The following is a 22,743-nucleotide window of genomic DNA, read 5'->3' as shown; positions in this document are numbered from 1 at the left end:
TTACTGGTGAAAAAGAGATCTGCCTACCAAGCACATCTTGCTCAGCCCTCCTGTCCTGGGAAAAAAGCAACCTTTTGCGCTGTATGTAGCAACCTCCAGCACAAGCTTTGAGACATTCAGAACGAGTGGTGGACCAAGCTTGCAGAGAGAACCCAGATGTGTGCAGACACTGGTGATTTAAGAGGGTTCTACGAAGCCCTGAAGGCAGTATATGGTCCATATCAGGCTCAGAGTCCCTTGCGTAGTGCAAACGGCCAAGTGCTCCTCACAGACAAGGCATCCATACTGAACCGGTGGTCGGAGTATTTTCAGGTTCTCTTCAGTGCCAATCGCGTAGTTCAAGATTCAGCAATCCACCTCACCCCACTTCAACCAGTGAAAACAGAGTTGGATGAGATCCCCACCCTAGAAGAGACTGTTAAAGCCATCAAGCAACTGAAAAGTGGCAAGGCAGTGGGAGTTGATGGAATCCCACCAGAGATCTGGAAGCATGGGGGCACAGTACTACATAGCACACTTCACAAAGTACTTGTCACCTGCTGGGAACAAGGCAAACTGCCACAGGACTTTTGCGATGCAATCATCATTACTCTACATAAGAACAAAGGAGAAAAGTCAGACTGCTCCAACTACCAGGGGATAACCCTGCTCTCCATCGCAGGCAAAATCCTTGCTAGAATACTCCTGAACAGACTGGTGCCCACCATTGCAGAAGAACTCCTCCCAGAGAGCCAGTGTGGCTTCAGAGCTAACAGGAACACCACCAACATGGTATTTGTTCTCAGACAGCTCCAAGAGAAATGCAGGGAACAGAACAAGGTTCTATATGTGACTTTTGTCGACCTTACCAAAGCTTTTGATACCGTTAGCAGGAACGGCCTGTGGCAAATCTTGGAACGTTTAGGATGTCCCCCAAGGTTCCTCAGTATGGTCATCCAGCTACATGAAGACCAGCGAGGCCAAGTCAGACACTGCAACGATCTCTCGGAGCCCTTCCCAATAGGCACAGGTGTAAAGCAAGGCTGTGTTCTCGCGCCAACTCTCTTTATGATCTTCTTTAGCATGATGCTTCAAAGAGCCGCAGTAGATCTAGATGATGACGATGGTGTCTCCGTCCGCTATCGCACTGATGGCAGCCTGTTCAACCTGAGGTGACTCAAGGCCCACTCTAAGACAATGGAAAAACCTATCCGAGAGCTACTGTTTGCTGATGATGTTGCACTTGTCTCCCACTCGGTATCAGCTCTGCAGGATATGACGTCCTGCTTTGCAGAGGCTGCCAAGCTATTCGGCCTAGAAGTTAGTCTGAAGAAGACAGAAGTTCTCCACCAGCCTGCACCCCAGGAAGATTATCACCCTCCTTGCATCACTGTAGGTGAATCAGTTTTGAAGACAGTCCAGCAGTTCAGCTACCTGGGGTGCATCATCTCCTCAGATGCCAAGATCGACAAGGAGATTGACAATAGACTGGCAAAGGCAAACCGTGCATTCGGCCGACTGCATAAAAGAGTGTGGAGCAACAAGCATCTGAAAAAAGGCACAAAGATCAATGTTTACAAAGCGGTTGTGATGACAACCCTCATCTACGGCTCCAAAACGTGGGTTTTATACCGTCATCACCTGTGACTCCTTGAGCGCTTTCATCAGCGCTGCCTCCGCACCATCCTCAACATCCACTGGAGTGGCTTTGTGACCAACACTGAAGTCCTCAAGCAGGCGGAGGTTACAAGCATCAAGGCATTGCTGTTGAAGACACAGCTGCGCTGGGCAGGGCATATCTCCAGGATGGAAAACCACTGCCTTCCCAAGATTGCCGTGTATGGCGAACTTTCCACCGGCCATCGAAATAGAGGGGCACCAAATAAGAGGTACAAGGACTCCTTGAAGAAATCCCTTAGTACCTGTTGCATTAACCATCACCAGTGGTCTGACCTAGCCTCAGATCGCAAAGCATGGAGGCACACCATCCACCAGGCAGTCTCTTCCTTTGAGAACGCACGCATAGCTGGTCTTGAGGACAAAAGGAGATTGAGGAAGAATCGCACTGCTACAGCACCAACCCCAAATCAGACTTTTCCCTGCAGCCACTGTGGCCGGACCTGCCTGTCCGGCATTGGTCTTGTCAGCCACCAGCGACCCTGCAGCAGAAGTGGACTACTGCACCTTTCTTAAATCTTCGTTCGCGAAGTCAAGTCGAGAGAGAATTGCTTTGTGTCACTTGAAGTCACTTGTGGGGTCACTTAACAATGTTGTTATTTTGGTTAATTTATGGTTATAAATTAATATAGTACACTTAAAGAAAAAAAGTAATAAAATCTAACTGCTATCACTGTTTGCCAACAGTAGTACAAAGCCGTATGCTATTCACTGAAATTGTCCATCCATTCAGACAAAAACAGCATTTTATTTTTCTTAATTACTCAATACAGAATGTTCAAGTGTATAATAGAAAATATTTATGAAACATCATGTTATACCCCTGTTAGTCTTCAGGAACTTCTCCTCCTGATCAGTACATTAGAAATACTTGAGGGGAAAGTCCCAGAACCTCTTTGTGGAAACAGAATTCTAAAAAAAAATTTAAATGTTCATGAGGTGTGAATGGGGAAGCCACCAGGCAATGCAGGGGACTCGTTGCTCTTGCTAAGGATGAGGCACGGGCTGCAAGCCTGAGATGGGTTCAGGTGGGAGAGAGAAAAGCAACTGCAGCCTACCTGATGGAGGCTTTTCTCCCCTGGCAGCACATGGCCCCACTTCCGCTTCACATGCTGACTCCACGGCAAGTACGGCTTGAATTGCAGCTCTGGTGGGCCCGAGCCAAAGCTACTTAGCCATGCCCTCAGCAAGCTCCTCTCCTGCACTGAAGTCTGTGTGGCCTTGGCAGGGTACTCTTTGTGCACTCCTTGGCTGGCTTCCCCTCCTATGCCCAGAGCAGTGGGGTGGAGCCTGGGCTACTTCTTGCTGGCTCTGTCTGGCAGAGCAGCTCCACTAGGACAACCAACCGCTGCTGTTTTTACCTTCTGGCTTCTGGATTTCCATGACCTCTGCTGCTACCTCTTAGCAGGAGCCACTCTGCAATGGTAATAGGTAAGAGCTGTTCTGCAGTGGTGGCAGCAAGCTTCTTAGATGAGGAAGCACTGCACATTCAGGGAGAAGCTGTCTCGTGTATGTGTATGTTGACCATGTGATGACTGAGAACCATGAAAAGGGTTTCAGGCTATTTTTTACTGAGGCTACAGTGAAACATAAAGCAATTGAAGCTTGTTCATCAACATCAAGGGATTCATCAATCAATCTAGCTCAAATTTCTACTTTCAGTAATTCAGGTTTGAAACCTCAGAATGCAACAAGCGACTCAGGGAGTTCTACTTCGGTCCTTGAAGTTAATTAAAGCTCTGGCCCAGTTGTACTGCAGAGCGGAAGAATGAATTTGTAAAAAAAAAAAAAAATGTTTATTTTTCATGATGTCAAGTTACATTGCTCATTGGGCAAAAATGATGGATGCTTAGTCACAGAGAAGAACCTGGCCTTTTAAGGAATGAATAAATAGTGAGATAAAACCTTATGGTGAAAATAGGAAACAGCAATTAACACACCTGAGGCTAAGGATTTTTGACCATAGAGAAAGTACAGGTCATAAAGCTACACTTAAAATAATTGAAGAAGGAAAAAAAGAAAAGCTTGAAAGAAAACACTAATTACCAATAAATTATTCTGTATTGCATATAAACTTGGTAAAAAGAAACAGTCTTTTAATAATTTTCAAGCTGAATTTGAATTACAATAATTAAATGGTATTTATATGGGGAGAATTTTGGATTCCGCTTCTGCCTGCATAAATATTATAGATCGCATTGGCAGTGAAATGAGAAATACATTAATCAGAAAGATTATTGATTCAAAGAGCAAAATCTCACTGATACTCAACAGATCTACTACTGTGTCAGAAATCTGTACTGAAAGTGTATGTTCTCACCTACATTGAGGAAATAGATATGTAAGAACCTGTAAATCTCTTAATTGGTTTGATAGAGCTTGAAGTCATATACAAAATGGAATATCCAAAAGTTTGGTGTATCATATAGTCACTAGGATTCACTGAAGAATTCTTAAGGAAAATTTATTTTCATTGACATGTGATAGTGCTGCAGTGATGCTAGCATCCTATGGAGGAGTTTCAAAACTTTTTGAAGCCAGATTCGCTGCCAGATTCGCTGTAAGTTATGTATCATTCATCTCCAAAAAATTAAAGGCAGCTCAAGTAATGTACAGTTATGCTGGAGATGAAGATTTTAAAAATGGCAAGGATTCTATCTACAAGATGGGTTGCATCTAGCTACAGAACTGTTTTGGCTGTTTGGCAGGATTATGAAGCCCTAGTGCATCATTTTGAAAAAGGTAAATCAGCAGCTGGTTGATACAGAAAGGAGAAACACAAAATATTACATCAGTTGAATTTATCTTGGTTCTTGGATTAATTTGTGATGCTTTTGCAAGGACTGTCAAAACTGATTTTAGATTTGCAAGAGAGAAATATCAATCTATGCAAAGCCCATAGCAAGACTAAATGGCTTGTTGACGTTTGTGGGAAGAGAAGCACTGTTCCAGGTCCTTATTATAAGAAAGCACTTGAGGCAACAGAAAATCTGCAATTTAAGGGTGTCTCATTGCGTAGGGGGAAAAATAGAATTGATGACCCACCAATCTCTCCAGTTGCATTCTATAATCAGCGTAAAATTTCTCTTAAGAAAAAACTGCTTTCAAAAGAAGACACAGAACTGTCAATGTATGGAAGAATTCCGGATTCTAAGAATTGGCCAGCAAACTCAAGGGACAACATTTTTTATGAGGAAAAAAATATGTAATTAAGAAGAAGATTTCAGCTCAGTGAAAGTGAAGCTATTTGAGCCTTCAGATAACATCGAACATTCAGAGAAGAAATGTCCAAGGAACTATCTCAGATTTGGTTCATATTCAATACAGTAGCTATTTCCTTCAGTGAGTGTGAAAGAGAATTTTCCCAGATGAACCTTATTGTCACTCCTGAAATGGCCTCTTTGTCAGTTAAAACCATAACATCTTTATTGTTTATAAAAAATTGGGTTCCATGAAAAAGCCCACAGGAAAAAAGCTCACAGAAAAACCCCACAGTCATAAATGCTGACAGGAAAAATGCCCGCACGGAAATAATCATATAGAAAAAAGCCCACATGGAAAAATATCATTTAAAGAAGATGATATTGGATTTTTATCCCACCCTCTACTCTGAATCTCAGAGTATCAGAGCAGCTTACTCCTTTACCTTCCTCCCTCACAACAGACCCCATATGAGGTAGGTGGAGCTGCAATAACCCAAGGCTATTGCAGCAGCTGCAAGTGGAGGAGTGGGGAATCAAACCCGGTTCTCCCAGATAACAGTCCATGCACTTAACCACTACACCAAACTGGCTTTTAAAGTATCATAGATAATTATAATTGTGGATAACTATTCATCTCCTTTTATGAGAATGAACAGATATTACCTATATTTTATTTGTTATTTTAGGATTAAAATATGTCATATTAACATGCAACAATTTGTGTTGTGATTTTATCAAGTATAATTAAATAATAATTTTGCTGTTATTAGTATATTACTATACAAAATTGGCCTGTATAAAGACGGCATTAATGCTCTTGAGCGTAAAGGTTTGGAAGGGAAAATACAGGAAATAAAAGTGGTCATTTTGTTATCAATGAACTTTATTAAGAAGGAAGAACAATAACTGAAATTAAACTCTATGTCAAAATATTTTAAATAAAATCGAATACATTATTGATTTACAATTCGTCAACCTTTTTAATGTTGGTATAAAGTAAACTGTAAAGTACTGTCTAGTATTCACAGCTTTTGGACAAATATATTGCTTAAAATTTTTCAAATAATTAATATTTTATAATTATAAAAATTAATAACATAAGATAACATAACCATAAGATAATATTAAAATAAGTCAATTTCCTACTAGCTTAATTTCCCTTTACTTGTATTATAACAAATACATTGTGGTACCCCCAGTGACCACTACAAAAGATGCAGCTATTCCTCCAGGCCTATGGTTGAGGCAGCGGGCGTCCCACTCCATCGGCTGGCCCTATGTGGCGATCCATCTGTGCTATGGCATAAATTCATTTTATTCACTATCCTGGTTCATATAATATGTGCCCAACTGAGCCACCATTTTATAATTTTGTAATTTATAATCTGTTCTGATCTGTCTGGTTTTAATTGCCATTTTACAGTTTTTAGAATGTTGTTATCCGCCCTGAGCCCATCCTTGGGAAAGGGCAGACTATCACCTAGGTGAGGCAGCGCCCCAGGCTGTCAGACAATTAAGCCAACTCCATTTGTTACAATGTTAAGCCTTTATTTGATAGTTCATAGTTTCTGAGCGTAGCAAAAGATTGGAACTGATACTTTTCCCTAGGAGCATAGATATTTTAACGAGTTGTACATCAAAGGTTTCTAAACAAATCTACATTCCCAAAGGTTTCTAAACAAATCTACATTCCCACAATAGTGTGATACATTTCACACAGTTGTTGTCTCTTATCTTGTTGCGGTTCTCATTCTCACAGGGACGGCTCAACTGGCCTTCCCTGAGGCATTTTATCTTCAAAGGGAGGTTGCCTTTGTTAGTACCATAAACAGGAATTCACACCAGTGTTAGTAGCAACTTTACTTCTGCTTTGATATGCAAGGTTTCTACTTGGGGTTAGTGACATATGTTAGAAAATGGAGTCAGTTAAGCTAAGCAGTTCATTACATTTCAGATCCAGCATTATTTTATCATGATAACTTTCCAGTGTCTGACACAGGCAACTGCCTACTCCCACACACTGACCATGCTCATATTGCTGCACAGACATGGCAACCATCTCATGTAGTGCTTCATACTTCCTCTTTTTCACTTCTAGACAACCTTCCTGTGCATTAGCCAGTGTTAGTTTGTGGCAAGCCAGGTCCATCTGCAGTCCATCAAATATACTAATAACATAGCTATATTATTATATAATTATTCTTGATAAAATCACAATGCAAATTGTTGCATGTGACTATGACACATTTTAACCTAAAATAACAACATAAAAACCTTTTCATTCTCATAAATGAAGGTGAATGGTTATCCACAATTATAAATTATCTATAGTGCTTTACATGGTTTTTCCCCATGTGGACTTCTTTCCATGTGGGCTTTTATCCAGTTACCAAAAAATTGTTGTACTCCCTTAACACTCATTGATCCAACAAAGTATGTTAAAGCACGGTTGCTTCAAAGTCATCATTCAACATTAGGCACCAAAAGCAAGATCTGAAAAAGAACTCAGAAGTTGGTGGCATGTCTAAAGTTTGGAAACTGTTTTAAAATAGCGCACAAAAATAATATTGTCCATAGCGCACAAAAATAATATTGTTTCAAAGAATCTTGTTTCTTCTTCATTTTCCTTTTGAGAGTTCTGAGTTCTATTTTTCCAGAAAAAAAAGGCCCTGGAAATACTGCACATGGGACTGGAGCTAGGGTTGCCAGTTGGGAGTGATTGTGGGGCATAGTATTTTGGGTGAGGAGACTGGGGGAAATAGCATAATGGTGACATCATTTCAGAGTAAGTACCTGGAAGAGATGTCATGGTATCATATCACACACTAGTCATTCCCTAGGTGATTTCCTTGGGTGTTGCATGCTGCCATTATATCACTTCTTTTTAGGCACTCGTCCAGAAGTAATGTCACAGTGTTGCACCTCATCTTCATCCCCCCCCCCCCCCCCCAACAAATCTGGCTGCCACTGAATGACAATAGGGACCAGTGGCACAGGGCATAGGGCAGACAATCTTAATTTAATTTTAATTTAATTTAATTTTTAGAGTTATATCCCGCTCTATCCCACAAGTGGGCTCAAGACAGCTTACAGCAATAAAATAACAAGAGTTAAAAATATCATAAAAACGGACATTACAAAACAGGAGCAGCACAGTAAACAATCTTACAAACATAGATGGTAAACAGCAAGTGGCTGATGGCTAACAGCATAACATAACACCATAATGGTGAAATGCTAGGGGAAGTGATGACTTCCAGAGGACACCCGCTGGGTTAATTAAAAGCCTGGTGGAAGAGCTCCATCTTACAGGCCTTCAAAACCTTGATAAGTCCCACAGGGCCTGAATCTCCAGCAGGAGCTCATTCCATCGGATAGGGACCTGGACCAAAAAGGCCCTGGCCCTCATTGAAGCCAGCCGGGCATCCTTAGGACCAGGGACTATGAGAAGACTATGTGCGGCAACTTGTGTTTTTATACTGCATTTGCAATTGCAATATGAAAAATTCAGTTAGTTAATTTTATTATATTTCTATAGATATTTGATCTAAAGTTATAAAGGGTTTGACAGACCTCATAATAACATATTCAAAATATCCACATTATATTAATATTTTTCTTGCTGTTATTTCTTCTTGTATTTGTTCCTATGGACTGACAAAGTGTGCATGCAAATGAAAGCTTATACACAAAATTAAACTTTGTTGGTCTTAAAGGTGCCACTGGACTCAAACTTTGTTCTGAGTGATTTTAGGTTAGTCACATGCAACAAGGTTGTTGTGAGAATAAAAAGAGGGAGAGAAGAATAATGTAAGTTACATTGGTCCCCACTACAGAGAAAGGTGGGGTATGAATGTAGTAAATAAATAATTATAGCTGAAGATGGATAGAGATAAAAGGTAGGCTGGTCAATAGATTGAGAAGGAGAGAATGAGACAGCAAAAGGAGAGAGAATACAGGGGTTGCCAGGAGGAGGAATAGAGAAAAAGTGTGGGAAGAGGGATGCAGGGAAAAGTAAGGTCCCCTTCACTAATTTTTGAGGGTTCCCTACCATGACAGTTGGCCTGGTCCAATGGCCAGCATCACACAACTGGGCCATAGTTTTCCAAATAGAGGCTGTTGGGGGGGTGGGGGGAAGCTGAAGACAAAGGCACAGAAAAATGTATGTTGGCTGTTGTGTGGAAAGGAGAGAAGGAAGCAGAAAATGGGGAGAGCCTGTGGGGTCTTTCAGGAAAGGGAAAGGGGAAATAGTGAGGGATGGGGGGGATGATATGCCTTCCATGAGTCCTTTAAGGAGTCAGGAGACTTTGGGGGCAGAGCCAGGTACAATCCTGTGATGTCACTTCCAGGTCAACAGTCAACTGATGTCACTTCCCAAACTCCACCCCTTCCAATGATGTCACTTCCAGCACTTCACCAGAAACGTATCCTTTCCTGTGATGTCACTTTCAGGGTAATGCCCCAAACTCAAATTTTCTCTGAAGTCATGGATAGAGGCATAAAGCTCCAGGCTGGAAAATTCTTGAAGACTTGGAGGTGGAGCCTGGGGAAGACAGGGACCTCAGTGGGGTACAACATCATATTGTTCACCCTCCAAAACATCAATTTTCTCCAGTGGAATTGACTTTTGTATTCTAGAGATGAGCTGTAATTCCAGATCTCCAGGTCCCATCTGGAGACTGGCATGCCTAACTGCACCATACCAGCTACTTCCTCAAAAAGCACTTCAAAGGTTGACCCAGACAGATAAATCACACCTATGCACCTTCTATTTGAACACAGACAGAAATTTCCTATGTCTTGTGGTTTGGCAACCTGCACCTGAGACTTAATAGCTATGAACTATAGCTAATAGCTATGAACCTATCACTTTATTATATTTGTTAACATTTCCCAAAATAAATATCTCAGATTGTTAATGCAATTATACTTCATTCATATGCATCATTAATTTGTATTTTTAAAGAAAGAACTATAGCAGAAATAGAGGTTAAGATTCAAACCCAGGAACAATCCCTCCCTCATGCCAATAGCTTCCTTGTTGTTAACAGTTATCTGCCAGGACATGGGTGGCCAAACTGCAGCTCAGGAGCCACATGTGGCTCTTCCACCCATATTGTGGGGCTCTTGAAGCCCCCACCACCCTGTGGGTCAGTTTAGAGAAGGCATTTGTCTCTTTAAATCACTTCTCATGCTAAGCCAGCTAGCAGCTTAGAGAATGCATTTAAAGTTGCTTGCTTTCTACATTTCCTTCCCCCATCTCTTTGCCTTCCTTACCTGTCTTGGAGCTCTCAAACATCTTACATTTATGTCTTGAAGCTCTCAAGCATCTGACGTTTATTCTATGTGGCTCTTACATTAAGCAAGTCTGGCCACCCCTTTGCCAGGAGATACCTCAAGCCAGCAGTGATTTGCCTTTTCTCCTCTCATGTGCTACAGCCTTTTCATTCCCCCATGCTTCTCCCCCCACCACCTTGCACACATACATTCCCACCCACCCACATTGCTATTAGAATATAAGATACAACATAACATTTCAGTTACATTTGATTTAATATAGAACTACAACATTATAAAACAACAGCCAATCCTGTACTTCCCACACTTCATGGCTTCTTGGCCCTGTTGCTTCTTTTTTTTTGTCTTTGTACACCTCTTACATAAAATGTCTATAAAAATTTAAGGTGCCACAGGGTACCTAATTACATTTTAAGGCTAATTGTCTTTCTATACCACCACCCCATCTGAAAGATGAGGATTGCCTACCTTCCAGGGCTGTTGTCGAAACCCACACCTGACAGATTAACTGTGAATTTACCCATCCTCTGTTATGGACAGAAGAAAGCAAACATCAATAGCCTCTGCAGAGACATGGGGGCAACGTTACCAACTTTCAACTGGGAAATTCCTGAGGAATTTCAGTGAGGTCTAATGCTAGAGTCCACCCTCTAAACCAGGGGTCCTCAACCTTTTTAAATAGGGGGCCAGTTCACTGTCCCTCAGACTGTTGGAGGGCCGGACTGCCGTTACTGTACAAGGCCGCGGGCCGTCAGTTCTCCATCTTCTGCATCTCTCTCCCTTCCCCACACCACACACCCTGGCCTGGAAACTCACCTCACCTTGGTATCACCTCACACTCTGTCTCCGCCACCTCAGCCCAGTGCCGGAAGTGTGTGTTGCTAACGCAAGTTTAGGTTGAACGTCACTTCCGGTCTGATTTTGCCATAACCCGGCGGGCCGCATAAACGTCCTCAGCGGGCCGCATCTGGCCCGCGGGCCGTAGGTTGAGGACCCCTGCTCTAAACCCACTGTTTTCTCCAGAGGAACTGATCTCTGTAATCTTGAAAATCAACTGTAATTCCAGGAGATCTCCAGGATCAACCTGGAGGCTGGCAGCCCTACATGATGGGAGCAGCAGTCCATTCCTCCTAGCATCCACAGAATATTGTGCAAAACAGTATAACTGGTGAACCAGTTGGGTTTCTTCCAGAGCAACTGGGTACAATTGGAAGAACACTGATTTGACTGCAGCAAAACTGTGCACTAAATAATACTAACTGTATTTTGATTGACAATAATGATATCAAGATATCTCTATCAAACACCCTTAACTGGAGATGCCAAGGAGTGAACCTAACTATTAAACAGCCTTCCCCATGCCCTTGTTACTATTTTCCAACCAAAATCTGCAAAGGAATTGGGGGAAGCGCACTATTTTGTTGTCAGTTTAAGGGGGGGGATTAAGCCTTTGCTGAGCACAGCAAGATTACTCAAGAACAAGTTAAGTTCACTCATGCTCAGTTTTGGCTTTTCCTATTGCCAGGGAATCCTCTTCCTTTCCTGAAGAATAGCCCAGCCAAACAACTTACCTCAAGCCCCAGTCCTTAGGCTCAGCTGCTGGGCAAACACATGAAAATTTACTGCTGTCTGCTGATTACTTCCAGCTCCACTTTCCCCTCCTTTCTTTCTCTTCCTGGACAGCAGGCTCCTAGTTCTTTATTCTAGTAGTGAAGAGAGGCTGCATCTGAAAATATTTGAATCCAGAGATTGGAGTGGTAAACAAGACAGATCCTTTAACAAATCTAAAAAAGTCCAGGTTTACAGAAAAATCTGAAATGTAAAATGAATACATGGTGGTTTAAAAAATCCCAAACAATATAAGAAACAGCTGCAGTTTTATCAAACAGATGCCTTTGGTGGCAGTTGCAGTTACAACAGTGTGGCCAAGGTTCCAGACTCTTAATAAAAAGCAAAGAGAGAGGGCAGGGTCCATTACAAGGTTGTTTTGACTTTGCAGGAATACTTATTGGTGCCACAAGTAGCAGCAACCACTGGGTCATTTAATACTACTCAACTTGCAATGCTAACTCAGGCCTGGCTGCTTGCTATTTTTCAACAGCAGCACCCTATGAAAGCCGGTGCATGTAGTCATTAGAGTTTCAGACTGGGAATTTGAATCCACATTCTGCTATGGATACTCCTTAATGGGTGACCTTGGGCAGTTATACATTCTTAGCCTACCCTATGTCACGGTTGTTGTGAAGATAAATGGAGGAGCAGAGAATGATGGAAGTTACATTGAGTCCCAAGTGTGGCCAATAAAAAGTAGATTGGTCAATGGGTGTGAAGGAGAGAAGGAAGCAGGGGAAGGAGCATATGGGAGTTGCTGGGATGCGGAAAAGAGGAAATGGTGTGGAGAGGGGATGCAAGAGAAAGTGAGGTGCCCCCCACAAGTCTAGGAAGTTCCTCCAAGTGCAAATAGGCCCAACTCAGCTGGTACCATGCAACTAGGGAATGGAAGCAAGGAAAGGTGAAGACAAGGTGGCAGATATTGGTAGATTGGCTGGTGGTTGCAAAAGAGAGAAGGAAACAGGGAGGGGGCTTTTCGGAAAAAGAAAGATGATGCAGTGACATAAGGAAAATGAGATGCCTCCTGCAAGTTCTTGCAAAGCACCACTACCCCAGTTGTATATGTATACATTTATCAATTAATTTTTTCCCCCTTTTTAGCGATGGTTGTTCTCAACAACCTAGAACCAAATACAACATATGAAATCAAAGTTGCTGCCATAAATGGAAAAGGGCAAGGAGAATATAGCAAAACTGAGATGTTTCAGACTTTACCAGTTCGTAAGTAGCATCATTTCTTTTTAAATGGGAAAAAAATCATTCTAAATTATTTTAGAAAGAAGAGCAAATCACTTGTACATTTGGTGCTTCTTTGCTGGAGTTGCTACAGTCCTTCAGGTATGTATAGTGATGCCTACCAAGGCCTGACAATCACCCTAGGCGCTGATTAGATGTTTGGTAGCTTTCCATACAATGAATGTATGTCACTGTTAGTTCCTGTATTAGAAGTCCACATTCCTTTACACATATTCAGTGCTTTTTTGTTTAAAATAATGCTGGTACTTATATATAAAGTTGCACTTGTTTCCACCAGTTCACCCCTCAGAACTTGCAAGAGCTCCCCCCCAAAAATGCCAGTACTCAATACCAGTGAGTACTCAACAAAACAAGTCCTGCCCATAGTAGTAAAAATGTATTCAGCTTAGATTTTCTGTATCAACAAGATGATAGATTTGCAGTACAATCCTATACCAGTTTGGTGTAGTGGTTAAGTGCATAGACTGTAATCTGAGAGAATCAGGTTCGATTCGCCACTCTTCCAAATGAAGCTGCTAGAGTGACCTTGGTTCAGTCATAACCTCTGAGAGCTCTTCCACTCAAGAGCAGTTCTCAGGCAAGCTCTTTCAGCCCCACCTTCCTCACAGGGTGTCTGTTGTGGGGAGGGGAAAGGAAAGCCACTCTGAGACTCCAAGTGAAGGGTGGGGTATAAGCCCAATCTCTTCTTCTATATAGAGTTATTCTAGTCTACTATAAACTATTTAATTCAATTGTTTTAGAATGGGAAAAATCTTAATGTGATTGCACAGGTAAAACATGGGCAAGCACATTGGCAGAGAACAAAAAAACTGCACAGATAGTTCTGCATGACCGTGGCATTTTGCTTATTCTTCCTGAGAATGATCTCTCATGCTGCATACTAAACTGTTTTAACAACTGAGGGAATTTAAATTTGTTGTAGGGCATTCAAAGAAAAAAACAGTCAAAAATATCTCTGGGCATTAACAGTATCATGGTAACAGTTCTCCAGATGTATCATTTTTCATTGTAACTGACAAATGTACCTTCATGTACCATATATGAACAGGTATAGCTTATTTGAATATATGAACAATTTTCCAAAACTAAGAGCAATTGTAAAGAAAGTATATTATTTCCATAATATATTTCTAATAATATTTATAGTGATACTTATTTCTAAGTAGGGACATTTGGCCTAATTAAGGCTGGGTCTAGACAGGCAGTTTGAGGTGACACAGGGACAGCCCCCCTGACAGATGTAAAAAGAACATTCAGACGTGAACATCTGGAGACCATCACGCTCCCGTACTCATTCTGTCCTCCTGTATTGTTGAAGCGTCTGAAAAAGCTACCACTTCCTATGTGCTAGCAAATCCCCATGGCACTTCCCTGCCACCTTTCCTGGCCATCTGAATGGCTGGGAAGCACCATTCAAGCACTTGAGCAGTCTGACCAGTCCTCCAGAACATGCGTAGCCCGTCCCTGTCCCAGCAATGGGTCGCATGCAGTCTGACCACCCCCAGGGCACTTTCTCCTCTACCGGTCCAAGCCGCTGGTCTGAACCCAGCCTAAGACATTTGTAATGTTGATCAATTAGTTTAATTTGAACTCCTATCTGTACTCATAACTCTAATAAATCATGGCATTGACATATGGCTCAACAAGAAAGGCAGACTGTAAATAAAATAAAATAAAATAAAATAAATGATTTTTGTCTCTCCTCTTGCATTTTAGGTGAACCCAGCCCCCCAACCATTCATGGACAAGTGGGCATTGGGAAGAGCTATAAACTTATCATAACCAAACAAGATGATGGAGGAGCTCCTATTTTGGAATATATTGTAAAATACAGAAGTGTAAGTATTCTATAAAAAGAAGACCTGGGTCATGGCTTTTTTGAATTTAGAAAAAGAATTACTAGAAAAGTCCATGAAATCTTGTTTATTTATATTACATTTTTTTCCATCATGGAATTGAAGACAACATTCCCAGGTAATCTGCTGGACAGTCATTGACCATAGCTAACAGCAAGACTGATGCATCATATGTTTTCACTTGCTATGCTATACCTTGGGATAAATTCCCTTTATTCTGCTTTAACATACCATAAAGCTCATTTTCTCCACAACAGACTATGATAGCCGCCCCTCCAGCACAATCATTCCTAATAGTAAATTGGCTGGTCCCTGTGATGATCACAAAAGCAGTACAACAGGGCAACCAAGAGACAAGCTGAAGCTTCCATATATAGAAAAAAATGATGTTACAAATGGAAACAGAACTCACCACCAAAAAAAAAATCTGAATATATTCTCCATTTTAAAGTTTTTTATTAGGTTTCCATAGAAGAAAGGGGAAAGGTTAAGTGGGAATAGTAAAGAGATAATGCATGATTCAATAGTCACATGATACAATCTGCATGTTGCTGTAATATCACAAGCATGAAGTATTATAAGTCACTTAGCCAAATATCAAAAATAATTGTAAGTTCTTACTTGACTATCTATTCTTAATATATTTATACTAATAGGTAATGTAAATTCACATCAGCTAACACAAAGTTAACTTAGTATCTAACCAAACATATAATGGTTCCCTGTATTTTCTTGCTTCATCCTTAGGTTTACCAGCAAGTAGAGAAGATAAATAGTCCATCTCAACTGTTTCTAGTATTTTCCCAATCAGTTCTTGCTTTGTTGGTAGTCCCTAAAGCTTCCATTTTTGTGCTAGCAATATTTTTGCTGCTGTATTAATATGCGCCTTGTCTCGTCTTGTCTCCTGTATATTCACTAGGAAACATGTTTAATAAAAATAGTTCTGGTTTAAATTGGATCTGTATTTTCAACGTTTTCTGTAATAGTTCGTGTACCATCTTCCAATAGTCATTCACCTTACAAGTCCACCACATGTGGTAAAAGGTTCCAATGTGAGTTCTACATTTCCAACACTTATTGGACATATTAACATACATCTTAAATAACTTTTAAGAAGTTACATACCACCTATAAAACATCTTATACAAGTTTTCTTTAAAAGCTATTCATTTAGATAGTTTGCTGTTTGATTTCCATAACGTCTCCCATTCATCCATAGTAATATTATGGCCTATATTCTTAGCCCATTTTATCCAATACCAGATTTAGGACAAATGAGGCCCTGTGCTAGTTAAGTTATGAGGCTTCATACTTGGGCCCTGAAGGAGGTAGGCCTGGCATACCTACACAGGCAGTCCAGCATACATGCTCAGAAAATTTAGGAGTAGTTAAAATATTACATGTTACCTGATCAATCATTATTTTCAACAAGTTTTAGGCACATTTTTGAATTATCAGGGCTCAGCCTCATGGAATGTTTTTGGGGAGTTTTATGGCTAAATTCAGGTCTAGACTGTATGGGCTATAGGTCAGATACGTACATTACAACAAACTTGAAAGCTGTTATATATTAACCAAAGCCCCAACCCGCCCAGCACTGCCTTACACAGGTCACATGATGAAATAGTCAAAATTGATGAAAAGAGGACAGGACAGTCATAGTCAACATCATGTAATTAAATCTAAACATTATGTGACATTTTAACCTTTGAAGATTGAAAATAACCATCTTAAATCATACAGTGATGATTGATAAAGAGGTTTATTGTTTACACAAAATAGTCAGATAATCAAATTGCCATGTTTTCGTATTACCCTTTTATGGCTATTTACACATTTATGGTAGGTAATTTAATGTCAAAACATCTTCCTTTGAGCTCTCCTGACTGCAAACTCATCAATGATTTCATCAAAATCAATAAGTCGCAGTTTATTATTCTCTATACAGAGAATACTCAGACCAGACATTGTTGAATGAAGGTCACTTTTGATTCTTTTCAGCCTGGAAAATGTACTATATATTACCATCAAACACAGGAACAATCTGAAAATTGTTTTCACATTTGGAAAATCAGCCTGGATTTTTTCTTGTTTTATTATCTGGTACATGTCTTGGTGGCTGAAACTTTCTTTTTGTGCATAAGCCTGTTTGACATACAAGTGGAAAGTCAAGAGTTCATCAACAAGATTGAGATCAACATCCTTTGGATATTCTTGTTCTAGTCACTTGACAGCATGGAGAATTTGTTCCCTTGTTGCTTGCAGATCAGTTAAAAACGAAAAATTGTCAGCAACACTCCTGTACACAGTAGCTCTTCTCTCCAAATTTGAGTGAAGAGCATTAATTACAGGGATAAATGAATGTATCCTAAACTTTTCTCTTGGAGAAATTTCATCCAAGGCTTCAGTTGCACTGCCATCAGTGTGTTGTCGTTTTCGCACTCTACGCCTTCTTTGAAGAGTTTTGTACTCTACATCAGGTAGAGTAGTTTTTGGTTGCTCCTCAATTTCATCAAAATTTTCCCATGTGCTGTAAACAAATTGCAGAAGTGAACTGTATAGGTTTGCACATGTGGTCAATGAAATCTGTGCACTTTGAAGGGCATTACTTACTTTGTGAAACTGCTGAAGCAAACCTGTCCATAGATGAAGCATGAACACAAATTCAAATTCTTCCATTTTCTGCAAGAGATTTGAGCTTGTCGTCTAGTATCACCCTTTTCAGTGTCATCATCATGGATGTGACTGAGTGCTTCAACAATGTGTGCATAACTTTCACTGATGGCTGTCGTAGCTCTGGAATGGGCCTCCCATCTTGTGTCAGATAAATGTTGCAAAACTTTTGACTCTGGTGGCAAGTTTTTCAGCACTGCCCACCATCTTGTAGAGGCAATGAAGTTCATTTACCACGGCAAAGAAATTCACAGCATCCAGGCAAGAGTCAACCGCAGCTCTTCAACCAGATTTAGAGAATGTCCCGCACAGGAAATAAATTTTGCAAATGTATTCCTTTCTAGAATTTTCTGTTGAACGCCATTATACTTTCCAGCCATGTTAGCTGCATTGTCATATGATTGACCCCTGCATTTACTGAAATCAATTTCAAGTTCTTCAAAGAAGTTCAGTATCAGTTCAGCCATTCCTTGACCCATGTGATTCTTCAGTTCAATAAATGCCAAAAATCGTTCAACTGGTATTCCATCAAGGGGAGAAATATATCTAACAATTACAGTGAGTTGATCAACATGGGAAACATCAGGTGTTGAATCGACTGAGACACTAAAATACCCTGCTTCTTTGATATTCTTTGATACTACGCTCCGGTTCACAAAATCTGCTGGTAGTCCCCGGGCCAAAGGAGGCCCGTCTAAAATCCACCAGGGATCGGGCCTTCTCAACAGCGGCACCTTATTGGTGGAACCAGCTGCCGGAGGAGGTGCGGGACCTAGGGCAGTTCCGCAGGGCCTGTAAGACAGCCCTCTTCCGGCAGGTCTATAACACCTAACTGATAATGAGAACATCTCTGGATGGAACAAAAATGCTCTTATAGACCGCTGGTTTTATTTTATCTTGTTTTATTAATTATGGTTTTAATTGTATTTGTAAACGTTTTAAATTGAATTATATGAATCATTATGTTGTAAGCCGCCCTGAGACACTTTGGTGAGAAGGGCGGGATATAAGTCCATTAAATAAATAAATAAATATCTTTCACTATTTCTTCAAGAACTTTTTAAGCCATTAGCTGAGTAACTTCTTCACATATTGTCTTGGATAGGTATGATGGATGGCCAGATCCTTTATTTCCATACTGGTTTATGTGAGCACATAAGAAGGGATCAAATTTGGCAAGCAGTTCCAGCAAACCGAGAAAGTTTCCATTTTTTGGAGAGCCGATGGTTTCATCATCTCCTCTAAAAGCCAATTCACATTCTGCCAACAGACAAATCACTGCCATCACTTGTTGAAGTACATGCCTCCAATATTCCTGTTCTGCTTTGATTTGCTCATCATGCTTTGTTGTAAGCGTCTGACCACGTTTTCTTGTTAAGTACATCAACATAGAGTCCATATGACTTCTTGAATTTTCATGGGTCTTAATAATTTAAAGATGAGACCAGTTATCAAATCCTGAAGAAGCTAGAGCTGTAGTTGAAGAAACATTCTTAGAAAATTTTGAGAAAAGTTTGCATACAAAACAGTAGACTTTTCCTTTTGTTGGCGAATATACTAACCATTCCCGAGGGTATGTTTTTCCATTTATTTTAGTGGAGAAGAATAAACTTCTTGAGCAAGAACGAGTTTGGTTTTTATAGGTTCTTTTCGAAGTTGTGAAAGGTCCATCCCAGTGTTGACATTCCAAAGGGCCTTTGTCTATCCAGTATGAAATTTCCTCATTGCTCAATGTGGTCCATAAACCTACATCATTCTTGACAATGAAATAAGTAGAAGAGCAAACACTCACTTCTGTACATTTGATGGGGGAAACTAATGCTTCTCTGTCTGTGGATCTACTGGTACTTGGAGTTACTGACACATATTCCTAGGTGGCACTGGTACTTGGATTTACAGACAAAGGTTCTGGGGTGCCACTGGTACTTAGAGTTACTAAAAAATATTCCTGGGTGCCACTGGTACTAAGTGTTACTGATGAATGTTCCTGGGTGCCAAGCAATTTATCTGAATCTTCTGCATCTGCAGTTGAATTTGTTTGTTTCAGGTGTGCAAAGCCAAATAATGTGATTGGCTTTAAATGTTTGACTATATATTTTTGTTCTTTTTGATGTTTTCTTTTACTTGCACCACTTTTATTTAGTCTACTAATTATTAGGATTCCCCACGGGGCACTTACATTCTTCAACAGTAGATATTGTTAATGTTTTTAAAGATTTTTATACGAAATTGTACAAAACTACCAATCCTGATCCAATAGCAATACGAAATTTCCTGCATTCCAATCAACTTATAAAATAATTGTCTGAGGCCCATAAGGCATATATAGATTCAGAGATAACTGCTGAGGAGATTTATATGGCACTACAGGGTTCAAAAAATAATAAAACCCCCGGTAGGGATGGACTCCCTGTCGAATTTTATAAAAAATTCCAATCATCTCTCATATCTCACTTAACAGATCTATGTAATTTAGTGCTACAGGGTGCTCATATACCAGACACCTGGGGTCAAGCAAAGATAGTTTTGATCCCCCCAAAAAGACCAAGACCCTTTATGTCCGAAATCCTATCGTCCTATTTCCCTCTTAAATACTGACTATAAATTATTTTCTTCTGTTTTGTCTAAAAGGCTTAACAATATAATTTCTTGTTACATACATAAAAATCAGTTGGGTTTCATTGTAAATAGGGAAATTACTGATAATATAAGACAGACGGTTAATATTATTCAATATGCTTTATTTCAAAAACAGAGTTCTTGTATTGTGGCACTGGACTTTGAAAAAGCCTTTGATATGGTTGAACCGGTATACCTTCTTGCAACCCTTCAGGAGATGGGCTTCGGCGAGAACTTTATTCATATAGTTAATGCTTTGTATGCCTTGCCCAAAGCACTGCTATCTATTAATAATCAACATTCTTTTGATTTTGGGCTATCTAGGGGCACCCGACAAGGTTGTCCTCTTTCACCTCTGTTCTTTGCTTTGGCTATAGAACTTTTTGCCAACCTGATTCACCAATGCCCAGATCTCCAAGGTATTCAAGTTGCAAATACATCCTTTAAGATCTCATTATTTGCAGATGACATAGTAATTTATTTGTCTGACCCTGTGAAATCTCTGCAGGTGTTACAAAAATTGCTTTTTGACAGTAAACATACTATCTCTAAATTGTATCACATGTTATTGTTAGATCATTTTAGACAGCCACCTTCCTATGTTGTACGTTGGCATAGAGATTGTGATATGATTCTTGATGCAGACCATTGGGATTCTATATGGTCATCAGAAGCTTCTAACACCAATTCACTTAATACTCTGCAGTTAAATTATAAAATACTTTCAAGGTGGTATTATACTCCTATACGTTTAGCACGTATTTTACCAGACTGTTTCCCTTTGTGTTGGAGAGGGTGTGGCCAGAAAGCTTCTTTTTCCATTGTTGGTGGGAATGTGAAAAAGTCGTAAGCTTCTGGAAATGTATTATCCAAAAGGTGTCAGAAATTACAGGTGTTCGCATTCCATATACTCCAGATTCCATATTATTGTATAAGTGGTTAGACTCGAAAATTCCATCTAGGCATCGCTCATTGTTGGTAACTCTGCTGACAGCAGTGAAATCTGTCATAGCTACCACATGGAAAAGCCTTAATTATTTAAGTGTTAATCAATGGTTTTCCAAAATTTGGGACCATATAGTCATGGAAAAAATAGCATCAGGTCTTAATTCTATAGATCCCTACAAGGCCCATGAAAAGTTTATTGCAAAATAGTTTCCAATAATTGAAAAGTTAGACAACGATCCTTGCTATGTAAATTCGCTCTTGAAATGTGAGAGTTATAAATTTCTGTTACTATTGTAAATATGGTTAGCTTTGGGCAGGCCTTTTGGTTTTAATTTGAAATATCTGGTTATAATTTGTCTATCGGTTTCTGAGGATATATGTACACATATATTTAAGAATGATTTTTTTGACTATTTTATATGTATGCAATTCTATTTTATGTTCACCTTTCTGTGGTGTTGAATAAAAATTTTAGCTAAAAAAATAATAATTGTTAGGATTAAAAAGCTGGAGCAGTAATATCAATTGTCTGGATTCGATTCTGAAAAGAGAGAGAGTTGGTGTTTAACGCCTCATCAGCACTTAAGCGAGTAATATCAAGGCAAACTATGGAATGGAAGCTCTAAAATATGTAATAATAAAGCTAACTAAAAGTTAACCCATAAATAAATATAATTATATATGAGTGTGCGTGTATATATACACACTCAATATATGTAAGTTTTTGTTTTCTGATATTATTGGAATTCATAGCTCATCTACGCAGAGGTCCTGTTCGATTCACTTCACGTGAACAGAATGTTTTCACCCACTGATAGAACATATTGTATGCACAACTTTCCAACACACATACATAACTCATTGTACCCTATTGTAATCAGGGTGATCTACTTGAATTTTTCAGATATAACGAATTTGTGTAGACCACAGGCAAATCCATGTGTGTATACAAACACTGTGTGGACATGCACACACACATACGAATAGAGAGAGGGAGAGGAGAGAGGCACACACACACCTATTCGAGAAAACCGCTTGAAAACTGTTGTTGTCTATGGCACATAACCAAAGTGTTCACATGCACACTTGCTCACAGGCACACATACTCTCCCTTACTCTCTGTATCCCCTTACCACCAAATGATATCGCCGCTCACACTAGGCAACAGGAAAACACACATGGCGGACTGCATTTATGGATTGAATGCTGCTAGCCGCTAAACTTGAGATTTTCACCAATGCAACAATATTTTAATATGTTATATTGCGTAAAATTTTATGTCTTTTCTGATATTGAATGATGAGCTTTTCTTGCTAAAAACCGCACTTGTTTTCACCATTTGCTATCAAGTTACGCATATGGAACAGCTTTTAAATTCGTTATATCTGAAAAGTTTAGGTAGATCAACCTGTTTTTAGGTTACTAATATATGCAAAAGCTTATGCTGAATCGATGGAGATGTATTTTAATGCATGTCAGCAGGATTTTGAAATTTTTTTGGAAGGAAGATGCCCCCCCCCCCCCCCCCCGGCCAACAGGGCCCTGTGCTTAAGTACCCCTAAGCACAATGGTACATCCAGCACTGATAGTATCATACAATCTTTTAGAGTCTCATCTTGAAT

General features: G+C 39.9%; 1 protein-coding gene across 4 annotated transcripts in view; it reads left to right on the top strand.

Moving 5' to 3' along the window:
* The window catches only part of NCAM2 (neural cell adhesion molecule 2), a 525,500-nt gene that overhangs the window by 423,509 nt on the left and 79,248 nt on the right, over positions 1-22,743 (top strand). For all 4 annotated transcript variants that reach the window (XM_060234386.1, XM_060234385.1, XM_060234388.1 and 1 more), the window contains exons 13-14: positions 12,870-12,989; positions 14,742-14,863. In XM_060234386.1, coding sequence (XP_060090369.1) covers positions 12,870-12,989; positions 14,742-14,863 — 242 coding nt within the window. The remainder of the gene's footprint in view (positions 1-12,869; positions 12,990-14,741; positions 14,864-22,743) is intronic.

This window comes from Heteronotia binoei, chromosome 3 (genome assembly GCF_032191835.1).
Source record: "Heteronotia binoei isolate CCM8104 ecotype False Entrance Well chromosome 3, APGP_CSIRO_Hbin_v1, whole genome shotgun sequence".
NCBI lineage: Eukaryota > Metazoa > Chordata > Lepidosauria > Squamata > Gekkonidae > Heteronotia > Heteronotia binoei.
The sequence above is the reverse complement of the archived record's forward strand: the minus strand, read 5'-3'. Positions and strand labels throughout refer to the sequence as shown.